This window comes from Apodemus sylvaticus, chromosome 4 (genome assembly GCF_947179515.1).
Source record: "Apodemus sylvaticus chromosome 4, mApoSyl1.1, whole genome shotgun sequence".
Taxonomy (NCBI): Eukaryota; Metazoa; Chordata; class Mammalia; order Rodentia; family Muridae; genus Apodemus; species Apodemus sylvaticus.
The window spans coordinates 8,344,047-8,365,123 of NC_067475.1; the positions used below are offsets into that span (position 1 = coordinate 8,344,047).

At 41.1% G+C, this 21,077-nt stretch overlaps 1 protein-coding gene across 3 annotated transcripts in view; it reads left to right on the forward strand.

Annotated features, from left to right (window-relative positions):
- The first annotated feature begins 1,243 nt into the window (after nt 1-1,243).
- The window catches only part of Nexn (nexilin F-actin binding protein), a 29,999-nt gene continuing 10,165 nt past the window's right edge, over nt 1,244-21,077 (forward strand). Inside the window, exons 1-7 of one of the 3 annotated variants that reach the window (XM_052178931.1) lie at nt 1,244-1,443; nt 12,190-12,261; nt 14,315-14,393; nt 14,494-14,642; nt 17,768-17,809; nt 19,117-19,305; nt 19,385-19,555. In XM_052178931.1, the coding sequence (XP_052034891.1) occupies nt 12,235-12,261; nt 14,315-14,393; nt 14,494-14,642; nt 17,768-17,809; nt 19,117-19,305; nt 19,385-19,555 (657 nt within the window). In that variant the 5' untranslated portion in view covers nt 1,244-1,443; nt 12,190-12,234. Of the gene's footprint in view, nt 1,444-2,111; nt 2,228-12,189; nt 12,262-14,314; nt 14,394-14,493; nt 14,643-17,767; nt 17,810-19,116; nt 19,306-19,384; nt 19,556-21,077 lie in introns of those variants that run through there. The other 2 variants (XM_052178932.1, XM_052178933.1) reach the window with 2 other exon arrangements.

The following is a 21,077-nucleotide window of genomic DNA, read 5'->3' on the forward strand; positions in this document are numbered from 1 at the left end:
GTCCTCTGTGGTGATAAACCATAGTAGGGCCTTTAAGGCCTTTCAGGGAGTGGCTGCTAGGGCTGAGTGAGGAGAGTTCAGTCAGAAAAGTGACTGCCTTGCAATCACAAGGACCCAAGTTGAGTCCTCATTCCCTACAAACGCTACTGTTACGAACTGTAGTGTAAATGTCTGTGTTTTCTGATGGTCTTGTGTGACCCACAGATTGAGAACGGTCTAATATGTTCCACTGACAATTACACTCGCGGAGGCACGCACACCGCAGGGCCAAAGGGCATGCTCCTTGACATTGGAGAGTTCGACCAGGAGATGGAAAGGGTCTTCTAAGGAGTTGGGATGAGGCTGTGGACAGTCCTGTGACCCGAACAGGTGAAGGTAGAAGGGTGGAGCAAAGCCGGCTGCAGACCTCCTATTGAGATTTCCTTCCTGGCAAAGGTGAGGAATGGGATGGCAAACCACTGTATTCAAGAGCAGAGCGCTACATCACCTGAGCTTTGGTCTGTCGGCTGATGAATCCAGAAGTGGTTACTTTGTCCGCGTGTCACCTACCTCGATGCCTTTGTATTTTCTTTTCCTTGGGGATTTCTGAGAGATGACCTATTGAAGCCCAGGCTATCCTCACACTCTACAGTTGAAGGCTGGCTTTGGAGCTCTGTTCTTGCCTTCACCTCCCTAGTGCGCTGGGATCACCACCCCTTCCTCCCCTCTCCCCAGGTAACTTGTTTCACTAATGCTGTTTTTGTTGTGTGGTACTGGGAGGTGACCCTGAGGCCTTGTTTTGTGACACAAACATGCTATTCATAGAGCTATAAGCTCCTCAGTTTGCTTTGTTGTTTTTGATGGAGTAAGGAAGTGGGGCCTCTCCTTATCCAAATAGGCCTCGGCTGGGCTTGCCTCTCACACTCAAGTGTAGTTTTCGTGTGGAAGCACGGGTGGTATTGCCTTCAGTGAAGGGAAGGTGAGCAGTGGAGAACAGACTCTTGCCCGCTACGTAAGCCTCTTTATCAGTTGCCTCTCCTCGAGGTTAAAGAGGAGCAACATGACAGACTCGGCTTGTTCACACTGCCTCCCCATTCCTTCTGTAGAAAAGGGGAAGTTGGCCAGAAAGTGACTTTTATGGGCTACTAGGGCAGGTGGAGAGGCTGAGGGCCGCCAGGAGGCAGCCGGTGGTGGCAGCCAGCGCCCCTCTTCTCTCTGGGTGGCTCTGCGCGGCGCTGGGGGTGGGGGTGGGGACCGGCGGCGTCCGGGAACAGCTGCAGCGGGCGCCGGGCCCGTCTGGAATGCGGGAGCCGCTGCGCACCAGGACTTTTATGGAAACTTGCTGCTGGCGCGCAGCGGCCAGCGGGCTCGGGCGGCCGGAGCAGCGGGGGTGGCGGGGGCAGCGCGCAGAGCCCGACACGCAGCGCGGAGCGGGAGGAGCGGCGCCCCGGCGGCGGCAGGAGGGTAGGAGGGCTGGGCTGGGCGGACGGCCGGGCTCGGGGCCCGCGGGGTAGCGTCGGCTGCGGGGACTGGGGGTCCCTCGGCCAGGCCAGGCAGGGGCGCTTCTGCTCCACCTGCATCTAGGCGGCTGAGTTTGGGGGAGAGTGCTTCCAGGGAGCCGAATGTGTGTCCACCCTCCGCCGGGGACCCTAGGGTCCGAGCGGGCGAGTTCACTGTGGCACCCAACATGTGCCCACTGAGGGCCCCGCCAGCAGTGGCTGCGATTTTAAAGAAACTGCGGATGGGTCCTCGTGGGAGCTGGGAAATGAGGGATTAGCCTGCCATGCCCGGTCTCCAAATCGCTCCCCAACGCCAAGACGTGATGTCTTGGAGGTTGAGCAGCTAGCTCTAAAAGTCGGAGTAACGGCTTCGTATGAATAAATTGTGAGATGTTCAAATACAACATATATATTTACACATACATATATACATATATACACGTGTGTGTGTGTCTGTGTGTGTGTGTGAATGAAGAACGAACAAATTGAGAGATTGGGTGACTGCTCACTCAGTGGCTTGAGATAGCATTTTATTTTTAAGGCCACGATGTGGACAAGGAGTTGAGCGTAGATAACGTGGTAAAAATAGCACATGGTGCGCCCTCCCAGAGTGACTACCCTTGGGAAAAGACAGACAGGCAGAGAAAAGCCCATGAAGAAACCACCTTTCTGACCAAAGCAACGGGTGCGCCATTCATCAGCCAAATTGTGTTAAGGAGCAGCGGCCCATTCCACGAATCTCAGGAGAAGTATGTTCCCGGTATTGTGAAACAAAGTTTTTAGATCGCCTTGGTCACACGATATTGCGTGAACTACATAAAATTTTCCTCAATATTGTTCATTTATATGTTGAACTGCTGCTATAGGAAAATCCAAATTGCATGTCTACAGTTTTTTGTTTTGTTTTGTTTGTTTTGCGTCTGGGTGTGTTTGTATGGGGAAAGTGCATAATTAAGTGAAGGAAAGTCTTTTGTTTGTGCGTGGGAGCGGAGGTTGTAGGATAAACAGATTTCATTCTGTGTAGTTGGTGCCTGCTAGGCAAGCTCTCTTGTCACTAAGTTGCTTTGTATCCATCTTACTAGGTTTTCCAGGCTAGCCTTGAACTCATTCTGTAGTACAGGCAGGAAAGACTCGCACCCTCCTGTCGCAGCCTCCAGAGCAGTCGGAACCTCAGGCCAGCGCCCTCAGGCCCAGCTCAGTATTGTCTTTTGCCTGATGTGTCCGAGGAATCATTTAAAGAGAGCCATGTGTGATTTTGTAATTTACCTGCTACACTTGACTTGGAGGGCACAATGCAAAACTGCGACAAAATTATTTTAAATCTAGTTTTTCTTCTTGCAGTTTTTGACGCAATTCAGTTTCAATAGATTTCCAGAGATCCAGAGGAGCCATTTTTCCTGCCTACCTTAAAATGGAATCTGTGCTATTTTAGAAAATTTGACATGTAAGGCTGATCATTGTCAAAATGTATGTCATCGTGAGAAGACTATATTTAGCAGCAGCCAAAGACTGCGTTATCTGGGTTTTGAAGAGTACTTTGCCCTGAAATCGCACCTGAAGCTTTAGACTGAGGCTTGTGAAAAGCATGTCAGCCATGTGTGCACTGTAGAGATTAACTCCATGCAGAGAGAGTTCGAGGCCAGCCTCGTCTACATAGCTAGTTCCAGGATAGCCAGGGTACATACGAGAGACATAGTAGAGAGATTTAGTTTGTTAGAAGGTGAGTGCCTGAACGGACAGGCTCCATCTGTGGGGAGAAAGCTCTATTATCCTCAAAACCCCAACGGAATAAAAAGTATTTAAAAACTATCAGTTATATGTGCCTATGAGAATGAAGACAGTGGCTGTCAAACCATGGTCACATGGGATCAAAACACGTAATTACAGAAGTCTCTTTGGTGTCTTTTCTTTATGGAGCCAAAGCATCTTGGTTTCCCTTGTCACCCACTAACAACTGGATGTTTCTGTTTTTGTTTTTTTTGTTTTGTTTTGTTTTTTGGGTTTTTTGTTTGTTTGTTTGTTTTTTCTAGACAGGGTTTCTCTGTGTAGCCTTGGCTGTCCTGGAACTCACTCTATAGACCAGGCTGGCCTCGAACTCAGAAATTTGCCTGCCTCTGCCTCCCAAGTGCTGGGCTTAAAGGTGTGTGCCACCACTGCCCAGCTGTTTCTGCTCTTATTTGACCAGTCTGGTCCACATCACTTGTGTACTTTCTGTTCTGGTCTTTCTTCTGTTGTTATAATTACACTTGAAGTTGTTACTTTTTAAGATATTTATTGTGTATGTGGCTTATTTTATGGTAGTGTATTTTTTATTTTGTATACATTTTGACTCCGTGTGTGTGTGTGTGTGTGTGTGTGTGTGTGTGTGTATGTGTGTGTGTGCCTGCAGTGTCCACACAGGCCAGGAGAGGGAGTCAAAACCCCTGCAGCTGATCCTTTACAAAAGCAGTAAGTACTCTTGACCACTGAGCTATAGCTTTAGCCCCTTCAGGATACATTTTGGTAATAGTGTTGTTGTAGGTATGGAAATCAGTACCTTGTATCCATGGGTTGTTACTTGGTTGAGCCTAAGGCACTGTTCTTTCTACACTCTAGAATGAGTGGATTTAAACTGAGAAATGTTCATTATACATTATAGTTTGTATCATAAAATTCACACACACACGGTTGAAAACAATGTAGGAAGCTGGGTGTCGTGGCACATGCCTTTGATCCCAGCACTTAAGAAGCAGAAGCAGGATCTCTGTGAGTTCGAGGCCAGCCTGGTCTACATAGTGATTCCTGGATAGCCAGCGAGGCATAATAGACATTGACTCAAAAACAAAACAAAGAAAAAAATCCTTCATAGTCGTGTCGTGGGAGTGGGAAGAGGACGTTACCATAAATGGACTGACATGTCAGTTCGCTGCCCAGAGAAGGAAGGCAGCCATGAACTGAAAGCTAAAATAAGTGGGATGATTTTAATTGTGAAACTTAGAAAGCATGAGGAGAGATTTTTTTTTTTAAGAAAGCACTTCTAGAATCTCTCGTCCTTGTCCCACTTATTTTTAGGAGTGATTCTTGTGGCCTCTAGAGCTTGGCCATTGTCTCAGCTTTGTTAACTTGGCATATTCTAGAGTTATCTGAGAGGAAAGCTGAGATTAGAGTGGCCTGTGGCAATGTCTATGGGAAATTGTGGTACTCAGGATGCAGGAGGACCCAGCCGTAGGCGGCAGCACACCTGGGCAGGTGGTAAATAAGCCAGCAAAGCAGCCCTCGCTGAGGGCCCTCGCCCTGGGGGATAAGTCAACACCTTCACTCCAAGGTGCCTTCAGTCATCCTGGTCACAGTAACAGAGTGAAACCAGAATAGCCATGAACAGGAAGTAGTTCTTATCCTCCCTCCTCCCCAACACTGACTTCTTAACCAGAACTCCAGGTCTCCCCTTCCAACTGCGGTCCTCAGTGAAGACAGCCATCTAGTCTAGATAGGCAAGGAAGCCCAGCAGTTACCTCCCCAGCAGTTAGCAATGCTCCTGAATTTCCAGAAGTCCTGGCTTTCTTTTGTGATGGCTTGTGGAGTTTAACCCTCCCCGCTTTATTTCCTACTATGTCAAGTGAGCAGTTATCACTAGGCTGCTCTTGAAACAGTCCCCATTTTTCATTTGGGCTGACAGTGGATCCCTCAGCGGTACCGTTACCTCTGTCCCCATGCTCAGGTACACCATGAGCTCGCCCTGTGTCCTGGCTGCTGTGTGAAACTCTTAGGAGTTCTGACAAGCGCAGCAGGTTGGTTTACTTACCAAGGCTCCTGTGTGATAAATATACTTTGAAAAGTATTACAGTCATGTAAAGGAACAACATTCTAACAGTTATTACAGGAACAAGGTTAAGTAGGTTGCAACTTAAGTTTGCTGGGGTTTGGACATCTATTTCACAGTATGGCCTAGTTTGCATCGGCTGTAAACTCAATGCCTGAAGCCACCTGGGAAGAGTTTGTTTTATCATGTTGTTCTGTGGCTGTGGCTGTGCCACGTTGTCTTAACTGACCTAGGAGGGCCGGGTGGTCCTGGCTGTGTCAGGAAGCTGGCTATGAGCAGGTGAGACCGGCAGCACGTCTCCTCGCGGCTCGCACCCCTGTCCTGCTATGTTCCTGCAGCACGTCTCCTCGAGGCTCGCACCCCTGTCCTGCTATGTTCCTGCTCTACTTCCCTCCGGTGGCCATAGAGATGGGAGCCAAACCAAATCTCTCCTGCCCTCATTGGTTTTGGTCAGTGTTTTATTGCAGCAACAGAACAGTAAGATCCAGTTTCCTGCTTCTGAGCTGTGGTGAAGTGCCTGACAGGTTTTATAGTATTGTTTTTTTTTACTTTTTTTTTTTTTTTGTAACCAAAATACAGCCTTAGCTGGCCTCAAACCTCTGGTTCCTGCCCCATGCCTCTGAGTGCACCATCCTGTTAGTAATTTTCATTAATTAAATTTGACACGGTTATATGTAATTTTTTTTTCACTTATTTTGACCCAGGCCTTTTGATCTTTGACCTGGAGCTCACAGCAGTCTTCGGCCTCAGCCTCCCAAGTGCTGCAATGACAGCTTTGCACTACTTACAGCTGACTATGTTTTTATACAAGTGAAAATGATAAACATTTAGCCATAAACTTTATGTAGTTCAAAACAAAATTTGTTGTTTCTTTCAACAACTTAAGTTTTAATATTTATTTAACACTTATTTAACATTTATTTACATACTTAAAATTTTCATTTAAAAGTTCCTTTAAAAGTTCCAACAAAGCCATTCATGGCAGTAGACACTTGTGATCTCACACTGGGGAGGATGAGGCAGGAGGATTATAAATTACAAACCAGGCCAGGCCTAATCTACAGAGAGTTCTAAGCAGCCAGTGAGACTTAAAAAAAAAAGAAATGTGTTGGAAGGGGGTTGGGGTAGAGGTCAGAGGCCAGCAGCCCTCATCCCTGAGTGAAACCCTCATCCCTGCATCTGTGCATCAATGGGAGGCAGGGGCCTAAGACAAAGAATTTGCTTGAATTCAGTAAAGGAAAACCGTCCACTTCCACTGTCTGGACAGTTTTGCTCTCCTGAGATTATATAACAATATGATCACAATATTTGAAGGGCAGCTATGACTTCAAATTCGTTTTGCACATTGTTTGCTGCTGAAATGCTTTGGCTGCATATGTAAAATGTGAAGAAAAATAGGGGAAAGGAGAGGTTAAATACAGGTCTGAGGACAAGTTCTTCCAGGGAGGGGAAGATGGAAGCTTGGTGGTTGAACACGCATGTGAAGGCCTGAGCTCACACAGCCTAGGAAACAATGAGCTGGTTGCTGGGTGCATGGTTCAGTGAGTGAACCGCTTGCTGTGCAAGCATCAAGACCTGTGTTCAAATCTCCAGAGCCCAAATAAAGCTATGGGACCTCCACGTCACTATCCCCAGCTTTCCTAAAGGGGATGAGAAGCAGACAAGGCAAGCCTGTTCTTGACGCTCATGGGCCAGGGAGTTTGGCACATCCAGCAGCCAACAAGAAAACCCATCTTAAGCAAAGTATAAGGTGAGGACTGCACCTGAACCTGTCTTCTGACACAAACATGCATGGCACACATAAGACTGAATTCAAAGATACAAATACATACACACATAGAATAAGATATATAAAAAGTGTTAAAGGGCTGGTCAGATGGCTCAGTGGTTAAGAGACTGACTGCCCTCCCGAAGGCCTGAGTTCAAATCCTAGCAACCACATGGTGGTTCACAACCATCCGTAATGAGATCTGACACCCTCTTCTAGTGTGTCTAAAGACAGCTACAGTGTACTTACATATAATAATAAATAAATCTAGAAAAAATTAAAAAAAAAGTGTTAAAGCCAGGCAGTGGTGGCACATGCCTGTAATCCCAGCACTTGGGAGGCAGAGGCAGGTGGATTTCTGAGTTCAAGGCCAGCCTGGTCTACAGAGTGAGTTCCAGGACAGCCAGGGCTACACAGAGAGACCCTGTCTCTTGAAAAAAACAAAAACAAAAACAAAAAATAAATAAAAATAAATAAAAAGTGTTACACCTTGTGTACTGACCAGTTATTTTTTGAAGATTTAGTTTGTTTGTGTGTATGAGCACACATGTGTGTGAGCACAAGTACCAGCAAAGAGCATGTCCAATTCTTGGGAGCAGGAGTTACAGAGATGCTTGTGACCTGCCACATGCCTGCAGGGAATAGAAAGAGCAGCGGAGCCATTTCTCCAGTTGACGTTCTTGATTGTTCTAGGGGTTCATTACACTTAGAACTACATAGGATGACATTGTTATGCTGCTGCTGCCCCCGGATGGCAGCTAAAGATATTGCACCTGGCTGTTCAGACAGCAAACATCACTTTAACACGAGTCAGAAAGACTTCTATGTTCCTAAATAGAAAATCCTCTAGAATTCAGTTACTGGGTTAAAAAAAAATGAGTTTAAACAAATTTTCCTTTAGCATTCTAAATATAGTGCGATCTTAGCCTAAATTGTTACTCTCGAGAATGGGAATTGACTTGATTTGCTAGCATGCTCTTCTTCTGTAAGTTCAGTGACTCCCAAATGGAGGCCTAAGGGCCTGTCCTGTCCATCACTCTTAGACAGTCACACAACCTGTGTGATGCCATGTTTTCTCTATAAATTTCGAATAAGAAGACATGTCATAGTAATTTGGGTGTAGAAGCAGATATAAGAATGTATTTCTCTTGTTAGGCCAGATATAAGAGATTTTCAAACCTATAAAATAATACTGTGCTCCATGTTTTCTTTATTTGGGAAAATAGATGTTCACAGATGATAATATTTTCAATTTTATTTAGGTGAACAAGTAAGTATTTAATCATCATATCTGTAGATAAATAAAAGTTATCAATATCTTCAAAAGTAGGCCTGTACTGAGCCTTGAACCCCAAATGTTCAAAACTCCTCCCTCATGAGGAGCTCCATTTGTACATCTTGATATTAATGCATTTTCTGATCTGAAACAGAAGCTTTGGGGTTAGCGAGATGGCTCTGCACATAAAGGTATTCGTCGCCGCCGCCGCCGTGCCTGGGTACCTGAGTTCCACCCCTGGCTCCACATGGTAGGAAGGGTGAAGTGACTGCTGAGAGTTGTTCTTTAACCTCCATGTGTGTGTTCTGTGGCACAGGCATGCCCACACTCATACACAAATAAGTCAATACGTACTTTTAATGAGAGCCTTATATTTTTTTATAATTCTTTTGTGTCCTATCTAGACTTACAGTTCGTTGAGAGTTTTTCTGTTTGTCATTGTATAATAGGACCAAGGAAATACTCTAACAGAAAGATGCTCAGCATACATTTCTGAATTTATACATATTTAGTTTTTTTAAAGATGTATTTAGTTCATGTGTATAGGCATTTTGCCCGTGCATGTATGTCTCTGTGCCACATGCATGCTTAGTGTCTGCAGAAATTAGAAAAGGGTGTTGAAGCCTGTGGAACTAGAGTTAAAAGATGGGTCAGAATCAGCCATGTGGATGCTAGGAGATGACCCCGGTCCTCTGCAGCCGCAGAGTGAGTGCTCAGCCAGTGCTCCAGGAGCCATGCTTATCTCGTTTATCATACTTTTAAAGATCATTATTAGTGGGAGGGAATAGGGTGTGCTCTAGCGTGTGTGTGTGTGTGTGTGTGTGTGTGTGTGTGTGTGTGTGTGTGTGTGTGAAAGTCAGGAGATGACTTTCTGGTGTTGGGTCTCTTTCCCATGGGGCACTATGCTGCCAGTACCCTGAGGGATAGACCCAAGAAAAAAAAGGACAGAGAGGAAGGGGCTACATTAGAGCCAGGATGAGAGCAGAACCAACAGACTCCTGACTCTTGAGACTCAGACCAAAAGAATCATTGCTAAGCATTACTGTGGAACTGTAAAACTCTACCTTTACCAAGAATACATACTTTACCAAGAATATAAAACTATATTTTCATTGAACCTTGGCCCCTATTGAAAAGGAGTTGATAATTTGAACACAGTTGCCAAAATTCTGGAGAAAACTGAACTGTTGACTGGCTACTCTCAGTGTCATAGGCTGCCTATGACTACTGTGAGCTGGTAAGCATGGTTCTGCTGAAATAAGCCACTGCAGTAGAAGACAGCAAGTTCCTGCTGTGGACGCAACTGTTGGCTGGCAACATACAGAAGCTCGAAGTGGAAAATAGTAAAAATGAGTCAGAGATTGTCACAATGATCTCACTGTTGACATGTGAATATTGTACCAAATGTTGCACATGACTGATGTATGATATTTGGAATTTGAGGCCTCCAAAAGACAGATTTAAAAGTCCCGTCCTGGTAGTTTACAGTGAGAATGAAAACAGCGCTCTAGAGATGACTCAGGCAGTGAATCATTTGCTGACTAAATGTGAAGGCTTCAATCCCCAGCATCCACACAAAAAGTAGAGCTCCCAGCCATCTGCAGCCCCAGCACTGGGGAGAGAAGCAGGTGGGTCCCTGGAGTTCAGCGGCTAGCCAGCCTTGCAGAGTCAGTGAGCTCTGAGTTCAATCAAAGACTGTCTCTACCTCTAACCACAGACATGCATGCATGTGAGGACATGGGTACATGCACATGCAAGCACACATGCTTACATACGCCCAGAACTCCCACGAAGACACTAGAAATTGAATCAAGAAAAGAAGGTCTTTCAGGCTTGTCAGTTTTTGCATGAATGCTGTAAATCTTTCTATGATGGAATTTAATTCTAGTGGGAAGAAAGCTTCAGAAAGCACCTGATCCCCTGTAACCTTGGCAGGGAGCATGAGGTGTGCTGGGTCTGGAAGTAAGCGCAGTACAGACCATGAGCGCAGAATGAGGCCACTAGCTAAATATGCTGCTTTCCAGTTCTGTCAGAGAGCTGCTTCAAATCTTGTGAAACTGTTCAGAAAGAAAGGCTGCTTAAAAACCTGATCTCAAGGCATTGACTAAGAACAGGAGATAGGAACAGTTCCTGTCTTTAGCATCTACCAGAGAGTGCCTCACACACTGGAGATGCTTAACAAGCACCTGTGTAATGACGCAATTCTTTGTTCCTATACTATCAGGGAATGATGATTATATTACGGGTATCCCAGCATTCAGAAGGTAGACTGGAGAGGATTGAAAGTTCCAGGTCAGCTTTTGCTACATCGTGAGATCTTATCTTAGCCCCCCCCCCCCCCCAGACAGGGTTTCTCTGTATAGCCCTGGCTATCCTGGAACTCACTCTGTAGACCAGGCTGGCCTCGAACTCAGAAATCCGCCTGCCTCTGCCTCCCAGAGTGCTGGGATTACAGGCGTGCGCCACCACCGCCCGGCTGTGAGATCTTTTCTTGAACACAAAACAACATAAAGACTCTCCCCAAAAGCAACAAAGACTACAGGCGCCTCACTAAAGAAGATTTGCACATGGAAAGTGAGCATATGGGAAAATGTAGCATATGTTATGAGAGAAATGCCAATTAAGAGGAGATATAGCATTCGGCACCACAATAACTGTAACCCAGAACAGTGGCATCAAGTGCAGAGCAAGGGCAGAACAATCCAAATTCTCCACAGCATCCTCCTTTGCGGTGGGGATGCGACAACTTGACCCTCTGTGAGAGTCAGTTTGTTCTCAACTCTGTTAAACACATTCTTCTGGTTATTGCTGGGTTTTTGGTTTTTGAGACAGGGTTTCTCTATGTAGCCCTGGCTGTCCTGGAACTCTCAAACTCAGAAATCTGCCTGTTTCTACCTCCCAAGTGCTAGGATTAAAGATGTTCACCACCACCCAGCTGCTAAACACATTCTTACAATGTGATCCAGCAATCATGATTTATTCTGAGTGATTTGAAAAGTTTCGCTATTTAAAGGCCTGCATGTTGATATTTAACTTATTTTTTTTTTTATTGCCAAAAGAGATGTAACCAAAATATTTTTTCATTGGGGGAATAGATCCACATACATTGGGCTATTATTCAGTGAAATTAAAGATGTACACCACAACCACCATCACTACCATTGGCTTGAAAGGGACATTTTTAAAGGCTCTATTATGATCAAAGTGTGTTCATATTTAAAAGAGTCAGATTACAGGAAACAAAAAGGATGAATTTAAAGGAAGTGTGGCCAAGCTTTCCTCAAGCTGTGTGTGCTTATAGTGTAGTCTACTGAGTAAGTACACAGAACACACTCGTCAGGTGCCTTTGAGGGCTCCTCAAGCTCTTCAGGACCTTATACTTTCTGGGCTTTTCAAACTATGCACCTTTTCTTTTCTGTACCATGAGTCTTAAAGAAGCTGAAGATTATCATAGCTACTTATTTGAACTTCTAAAGTGAAATATAAAATTTATTTATTTCTATATCAGTATATAAATTGTATATTTAAAAGCTTATATTGATAAAATATATCAAAGGAGAGGTCATTAAAATTCATATACAATATTGTCTTTTGTTTGTTTGAGACAAGGTTTCACTGTGTTGCTCTGTCTGGCCTGGAGCTTTCCATGTAGACTAGTCTGGCATTAAATTCAAAGAGATCTTCTACCTGTCTCTGCCACAAATGGTAGGAATAAAGGTGTGTTCATATTTAACACCTTTATTCCTACCATTTGTGGCAGAGACCATTTGTGGCATAGTCCTACCCAAATGGTAGGAATAAAGGTGTGTGTGTTGCCACAGCTAGAAACATTATTATTATTATTATTATTATTATTATTATTCTGCAGGTACAAAGATAACAAGGCCTCAGCCCCAAACCACATATAGCAAACATGAATGATGTTTCACAAAAGGCAGAGGTAAGTAAATCTCAATATGTGCGTGTGTGTGCGTGTGTGCGCGCGCGTGTGTGTGTGCGTGTGTGTGTGTGTGTGCACGTGTGAGTGTGTGTGTGTGTGTGAGTGAGTGTGTGTGTGTGTGTGTGTGGTGGAGAGACTTGGGAAAGGGGGAAGAGCTGAGCAATAGTACATGCTTGACTGAAGGATTGTGGGAAAGGTCACAGGTGTTTGTAATCACTAATATCAGGATGTACAAAGAGAGAAGGTTCAGTTTGGGTGCTGTTTTGGGTCACTACTTTATCTGGGTTCTGGGAAACAAGCATACTGAACTTCTGCAAGGCAGTGAATTTTAAGTATGGTGGTCTTAGAAATGATTCTTTCAATGTTGTTTTAATGAGGCTTGGACCTTTGGAGGTGATAATTTCAGTTTTAGAAGGCAGACTCTAAAGAAGATGCTACATCTTCTAAAATCTGCAGTAAAAGTCCTCTTAAAAAATTTCCCCCTTTCAGTTTCTTGGCTGTGGTTACTGAGAATTGAGAGATTCCAGATGCTGACACTCAAAAGTGACAAACTAAGAAACCATGAGGAGGCAGATCTGCCACATGATCTGTGGTAGATCTTTAGGAGAGAGTTTGACATTCTGACACTCAGTTTTATTTACAGAAACTTCTTTTATATACAGACTTCTAAGAAAGATAAGAATCTGCATTCTTAGTTTTAGAATAGGGAAACCATTTCTCTAGTCTCCCTTTAGATGTTCTTTCTTTAGGGTTTTCCTTTTAGAGCCTAGTCTATGTAGCTGACATAGCCACCCTGCGCCTTTTAATGGGTTTTTGGAAGTTGCACATGGGCAGTGTGACAGGAGACATGACTCACCTCTTGTGGGGTTCACTGGCCTTCAGCTCTGCCTGTACTATAGAACAGCAACAGTGCTGTGTACAATGTTACTGTACCTCAGAGGATTAAGCGTATGCTTTGTTTCCAAGTTCATATACTTTACTGAGACTAACCTTTTTAATTTGTAAAGCAGTACTGTTAATTTGAATCTTTAATAATAGGATGGGAAAATAAAATGGACTCTTTAATTAGAGTTCAATATTTGATTTTTATATTTTACTGGCCTTCAGCCTCAGCTACCACTAATTGGGGCTTCATTTCTGAAAATTTTTGATTTAATAAAATTTCTGCTCTCATATTTTCTGTAAGTTCAACTTAAGTTTTAGAGAACATCTAATCAGGCTGTGATGATCCAAATAAAGGTTTGAAACTCATTCTATCTGTTTTGATATATATTGTATCTTGTTCTTATCTTTGCCTAATTTCTCCTTTTTAAACTTTCTTCTCATTATTTTCTTCTAACAAAGATTCTGCTTTCTTCATCTAAACCTGTCCCTAAATCCTATGTGCCAAAACTTGGCAAGGGGGATGTAAAGGATAAATTCGAAGCCATGCAGAGGGCCAGGGAAGAAAGAAATCAAAGGCGATCTAGAGACGAAAAACAAAGAAGAAAAGAACAATATATTAGAGAGAGAGAATGGAGCAGGAGAAAGCAGGAGGTCATTTTATTTTATTTTATTTGTGAAAATTTCATGTTCTTCATATGTATGCATTATTTCCACTAACATTTCATATAGACTGTGGTTAACACTGCTTTCCATGTCTGTGAGCTGACTTCCGTGTGCTCATCTGTCCCCATCTGTGAGCTGACTTCTGTGTGCTCATCTATCCCTATCTGCAGTTCTCCCACTGCTTGCACTGCCTGCAGTCAACCATGGTCCAAAACATCCAGCCCAGGAGCAAACAGAAGCTTTAAAATATTCCATTACAGTATATTTTTATAATTATCCTTCATAATTATTTGTTCTTAGTCTCTTACTGTAGCTAATATATATTTTTCTTGTATGAATATAATTTTCATACAAGAAAAAACAGCATGCCTAGGGATCAGCATTATCTGTGGTTTCAGGAATCCATTGGATATCTAGAGGGTCCTTGTGCAGTGCAGGGCAGAGGGGCTATTCTAATAATCTAATTTTGAAATATCTGTTCATATTCATTTATTCAACCACCTAGATTAAAGAAATGCTTGCTTCTGATGATGAGGAAGAGAGTTCTCATAAAGTAGAAAAGGCTTATGTCCCAAAGCTAACAGGTAAGAGACTTGAGGGTTAAATATAAATGGGATTGCAAGAGAAAGAAACACAGCAAAATATCCAAGAGTTTTTTTGTTTTGTTTGTGTGTGTGTGTTTAGGGACAGTTAAAGGTAAATTTGATGAAATGGAGAAACAGAGACAGGAAGAACAAAGGAAGAGAACAGAAGAAGAAAGAAAACGCAGAATTGAGCAGGATCTGTTAGAAAAGAGAAAAATACAGCGCGAATTAGCAAAAAGAGCTGAGCAGGTAGGTGCTAAACGCTGCACTGGGGATTATTTCTGTAACTAACAGAATAGATGAAAACTAATCAGGATGTTGCTGAATTAAAATTCTTAATACAATATAAACCTATTAATAGTGGCTAGCCTAAAAACATTATCTTAAAGGAAAATATTCATGTCAGTTTCCCAGTAGTGTGGGCAGAACGGGCCTCTCTTAGGAGTGATGATACAGCTTTCATTCTGTACAAGCTTACTAATTGTTTCTACATTAAACTGACTATGCTCCCAACTTTTCTTGCTATCGTTGAGAATTTTATAAAGATTTATGATATTTTCACACATAAACTATTCATAATTATAAAACAATTATGGCTTTTGAATAGCTATATTTGTAAGTGCTATCCTGTATACATGTGCATCACGGGAATGCAGTGCCCACAGAGGTCAGAAGCATCGAGTCCCTTGGACTTGGAGTTACAGACAGTTGTGAGTCATCACATATGTACTGGGAACCAAAGCCAGGTCCTCTGCAAGAACCGCCTCTCCACTGCCTTAAGTCAATGTGCTAAGATCCATTCATCTTCTACTATTTTCTAAAAGAAAAGTGATAATGCAAATAAAGCATATCCCGTTCTTGCATGCTCAAAAAATTCATTAACTTCAATTTTGCAAATACCCCTTGCTCGGACACAAACAGCTACTTGCTTGCTGGTAAATGATGGTATATGCGGATTAACCTTAAGAAGAATGAGAATTTCCTATACTTTGTTTTGTATCCTTATCTGAAGGATGCCATGAACTTCAGTGTTGCCTCTAGATTCTAGTGATTAAAGATGAACATTCATTTTGTAGTGAAGCTTTACAAGGAAGTCAAATTATAAAATGAGAATTATTCAATTTTGAATTATGTTATATATAATTACTTGAAATATTTAAGTATATAGATATGAGTTAAGATTAGTTATATAAAAATTATAATCCTGAAGTATATAAATTGTGACATCTAACACAGTATACCATGTATATATGTAAAATAACTTTCAGTCTTCTATACTTTTTTTTCTACTTGATTTCCTATACGTTCAAAGTACTCATATTTTCTAGACTTACCCATTTGAAACCCAAGAATGAAATGCTAGACAGTGGTTTCTCAAAAACAAATAAAACAAAAACCTGTCACTGAGCCTCACTACAATAATAAAACCTGGATGTTCAAAAGTAAATTTAAAAAAATATGATCATGAAAAAACAGTTAGCGTCTTTACACCAAACACTTGCTGTATGTAGGGCAGAGAACCCTGGCTAATGTTGTTTTAGCCCAAGGAAATTAAGGGTACCACAGCAATGTAGTAATAGTAGCTTTTTAAAAAGATTTATTTATTTATTATATGTAAGTACACTGTAGCTGTCTTCAGACACTCCAGAACAGGGCATCAGATCTTATTACAGATGTTTGTGAACCACCATGTGGTTGCTGGGATTTGAACTCAGGACCTTCAGAAGAGCAGTCAGTGCTCTTAACCACTGAGTCATCTCTCCAACCCAGCTTCTTCTTATAAATATGGAAAGTCTAATTCAAAATATAAGTAAGTACCTTTCCTACTCAAATTAAATATGACTTAATGTAGTGTAGTGTAATGTTTACGGTTTACTAGTGCAAACCAGTATGCAAGAGGTGTTCATGAGCTTATAATGGTTAAAGTGATCACCAAGATAATATCAATTCTAGGATTGCAGGATCTTATAAATACTTTAAAAGGAATATACCTTGTGTATTAGATATTAGAATAAAATAATAAGTTTTGTGGGAAAACCCTGTGGGTGAGTTATCTGTTAACTCTGAAGATACCTGATGGATAAGATTAAGCCCATCCCAATACCCAAGATGGTATTGGCGGGAGATGGGATCTTGAGAAGAGGCAGGGAAAGAAATCTGAAGAAGAAAACAAATTTGCTTTATATAAAGCAAAAAAAAAAAAAAAAAGTTGAGAAACAGTTCTTTAATGTTAACTTGTGAAAGTCAACAATAACTGAATCTCAGTGTCTGTTCTTGACTATACTGGCAGCATAGCACCCTTGAAATAAATGTATCATTTTCCATGTTTGTTGAAAAAAAAATGCATGACTGTATCTTTTGTTGCCTTGTGGTGGTTTGAAGTGTACAAACATAAAAGAAAGCATTGGCAACAGAAACGTAAGCTTCAAAAAAAATAAAAGGCCCATAGTGTTTTATAGTGTATAAAATTATTCCCATAAAAGTATTCATTATTAATATACAAGGTATTTTAAATCTTACTGTCCTATTTTGGAGACATGGTGTCACTATGTAGCCCTGGCTGGCTGGGAACTTGACACATAGGTGAGGCTGACTTTAGACTCACAGAAGTCATCCTGATGATCTTTAACTTCATAATAGTTCTTACTTGCCTGTTGCTTATGTTTTATTTTCCTGAGATTTCAGACACTGCATTGTTAGAATGACCTATATTTCATTGTTAGAATCACTTATTTTCTTTCAGCAGTTTGCTTGGGTATCAGCCCACCCATAAAGCTAACCCAGTGTTTCTTTAACTTCAAAGAAATGTGCTTTAAATGATGGTCTTTTCCTAATTCAATATGAGAAAATATTATAAGTACCAGAACTATCCTCCCTTTTAAAATATACCTGATATTTCTACCATACTTTTTTTTATTATATCAGTTACATTCTTGCCAGATGTCTTTGATCAGAAATAGGTTCACAGGCTGGGTATGGTTGCACCTGCCTTTAATCCCATCATCCAAGAGGTAGAGGCAGGCAGATCTCTGAGTTTGAGGCCAGCCTGGTCTACAAGGAGACTTCTAGGACAGCTAGGGCTATACAGAGAAACCCTGTTTCAATAAAAGATAAAAAAAAAAAAAATAAACAGGGGCTCTACCATTTGATTGCTTGTGATGAATCTTCCTTCTACTATCTCAGGGACAAGAGGATGGAGGTGTTTTGTATATCTCACTTTAAATTGCTACTAAGTTAAAAATCATTCCTTGTAAGGTCACAGTCAAGTTGATATTTCACCAGAAGCCATGGATAAATTACTTTTCAGTTGTATGTTTAAAAGAACCAAGCAGAAATTCAATGTAATGTAACGATATGAAATTCTCATTCAATAGATTGAGGACATAAACAATACGGGAACCGCATCCGCATCAGAGGTAACAGACGTTTCCTTTAATGAAACATTCACAGAAAACCACCTGATTCACAAAGAAAGACGTGCAGAAGCTTTTATTTCACTAGTGATTATAAATATCACAATAACAAAAGTCAAGAATGTTTTGTGAAGGCAAGAGTATACTTTGACTCTTTACACACACTGGAGTGTGTTTAAAGAACAGTATGTTTCTGCCTGCCCAGCTGGGTCATGAAGACAGAATCCACAAGTCTTTCAGGGACACACATTTTCTGAACTAACCTCTACAGCTGTTGAAAGCTGACACTTTTAAAGCGATTTTACTTTCCATCGTTTGTCCTCTTTACTCACTGTCCCTAAGAGCTCACGTTGTAGAGAGAAGTGTGAATTACCATGAAGGAATGCCAATAGCCATAAAAACATAGCCCAGTTAGCTAGCAAAGTTAAAAATCCAGCCAACCAATTTGATGGTGTGAATAAAATGATGGCACAAAAATTGGAAAAAGTTTTCATTTAGGGGCATGTATTATACTTTATAATCTTTACTTTTGAAAAAAAGAGATGATAAATTTGTAGTAAAACCAATTGAAATCGATTTTGGGAATGCATTTAAGCCACATGTAGTGGTGCAGAGTTTTAATTCTAGTATTAAGGAGGAGGTAGGTTGATCTCTGTGAGTTTAAGGTCAGCCTGGTCAACATAGCAAGTTCCAGAATAGTCAGAACTACATAGAGAGACCCTGACTCAACAAAGAAACCCAAGAATTTGTTTTAAACTTTAATAGGATATATGCTTTACAGCTTTATCTATATTGTGAATCACAATACTACATCACTTGGGTGAATATTCAATGGCTTTTTTCATTAAATACTACTTTATTAAGTACTGAAAAACTTGGATGGAGAAGCAGATTGTGGAGAAAACATTGTGTATTTAAGTTGAAACTATCCGCCATCAAATTGGTTTGAAATATGCTCACATGCACATCACCTTTTGTGCAATTAATGTAGACTGTCTAAAGTCAGGCAATGTTATTACAGTTTTGTTACTTAACCAGGTATATCAATTCTACCTTTCAAATCATAGAATGCTTCTTGAAACTGCCATCAATGGATCTCAGTAAAACTGATTAATGCACAGTGAGTTTAAAGGAAAAAAAAACTAGTTACTGTTAATAACTAGTTTAAAAAATAAGGGTTTGTTTTTTTTTTTTGGTACTTTATATCCTTGACAGCGATGTACTTCACCACATATGGAGGTGAAGTACCCTACCCTACCACCTACATTTTTATCAAGGATATGGATGCTAATTATACATCTTATACATAGGAAGGAGATGACTCTCTACTTCTAACAGTGGTACCTGCCAAATCATACAAAACATCTGGAAAAATAAAGAATCCTGAGGATCTGGACAGAGAACAAGGAAATGAAAGAATTAATCATGAAGAAGATAAGATGAGATCTGAAGACGAGTGCCGAGCTCTCAAAGAAGCAAAATGTCTTTCATTAGTCATGGTAATTTTTTTTTACAAGAACAAATCAAAAGTTTAGTTTAACAATAATTGCCCTTTGGGTAACAAGTTTGTTTTCATAGGATGATGAAACAGAGGCCAAAAAAGAATCACATTTTCCTGGAAAACTTAAATCAACGTTTGAAGAACTGGAACGACAAAGACAAGAAAATCGTAAGAAGCAAGCAGAAGAGGAAGCGAGACGACGCCTACAAGAAGAGAGACGTTCCTTTGAGGAAGCGAGGAGACACATGGCAAGTGTCTGTGTGCTAACCTAACCTTTCACAAAAGGCAGTCAGCTCTGCATGACGCTTCCCGAAAATCCATAGAGGTCTCTCTAGATGGGGATAACCTCATTTCATTGTTTTACTTTCATAGTACTATGGACTGGACCTAGTGCACACTAAACAAGTGCTCTACCACTGACACCAATAAAATCCCGAAAAGCATGTTTTGAAACTGTGTGTATATACATTTATATACAATACACATGCACACAATTCACTTGTATATATTTTTTGAGTTTTTACTTTGGGGCATGTTGTCCAATATGTTTTGAATTTTTTTTTTTGATTTGTTTTTTTTTTTTGAGACAGGGTTTCTCTGTGTAGCCCTGGCTGTCCTGGAACTCACTCTGTAGACCAGGCTGACCTTGAACTCAGAAATCCACCTGCCTCTGCCTCCCAGAGTGCTGGGATTACAGGTGTGCACCACCACCACCCGGCTATGTTTTGAATTTTTAATGTATACTACATTAATATAAAAATATTACTCAATGCATGTTTTTTCTTTTTGTATAAGTTAAACAGTATATTTAATGATATGGTCGTAGGACATTTTCAAGTCAGATTATGAATTTCACTTGAGGTGCACAGGTCTATAATTTCAGCTACTTAGGAGGGTGAGGAAGGAAGAACACACATTCAAGGCTAACCTGTACTACAGAATCAGTCAGAGTTAAGACTAACCTGGGTGGGGATGGAGAGATGGTTCAGTGGTTAAGAGCACTGACTGCTCTTCTGGAGGACCTGAGTTCAAATCCCAGCAAGCACATGGTGGCTCACAACCACCTGTAATGGGTCTAATGCCCTTTTCTGGTGTGTCTGAAAACAGCTACAGTGTACTTATATAAATAAAAATATTTTAAAAAGACAAACCTGGGCGATACATACTCAGAGCAATTGTCTAGCATTCACAAGGCCCGAGGTTTAATCCCCACTGATGCCCACTAATATATATGTTAAAGAAAGGAAACACAGACTCCAGTATCATTTTGAAAATTTAAAAATGAACAGCTATAATTTTCAAAGTTACCATGACCTTCTTGATTAGCTTTCACTAATAATGTTATGAAGATTGCAGCTCAACATTTTGAATTTTCTAGACATTATTTAAAATGTCTATTACTTCTGGCTGGGTATGGTGGTAAATGCTTTTAATCTCAATATTTGATAGGCAGAGGCAGACAGGTCTCTCAGTTCTAGGTCAACCTGGTCTGTATAGTAAGATTTTGTCTCAAAAGCAAATAAAGTGCTATTCAGTTTTAAATAATGCCTGCACATTTTAATATAATTGGCATGCAACCCAGTAAAATGTTATTTTTTTTTTGGTTCCATGCATATTTAGGAGAGCAAATAAAACTGTGTAATGAATTTTATATAAATACCAGATTGCACTCTTTTATTTGATTGATATAAGGAAAATCACTGTGGTTCATAGTGATGAAATTTTTTTTTAAAATTTGAATCAGGGTGTGGCTATAGATTTGTTAGTCCT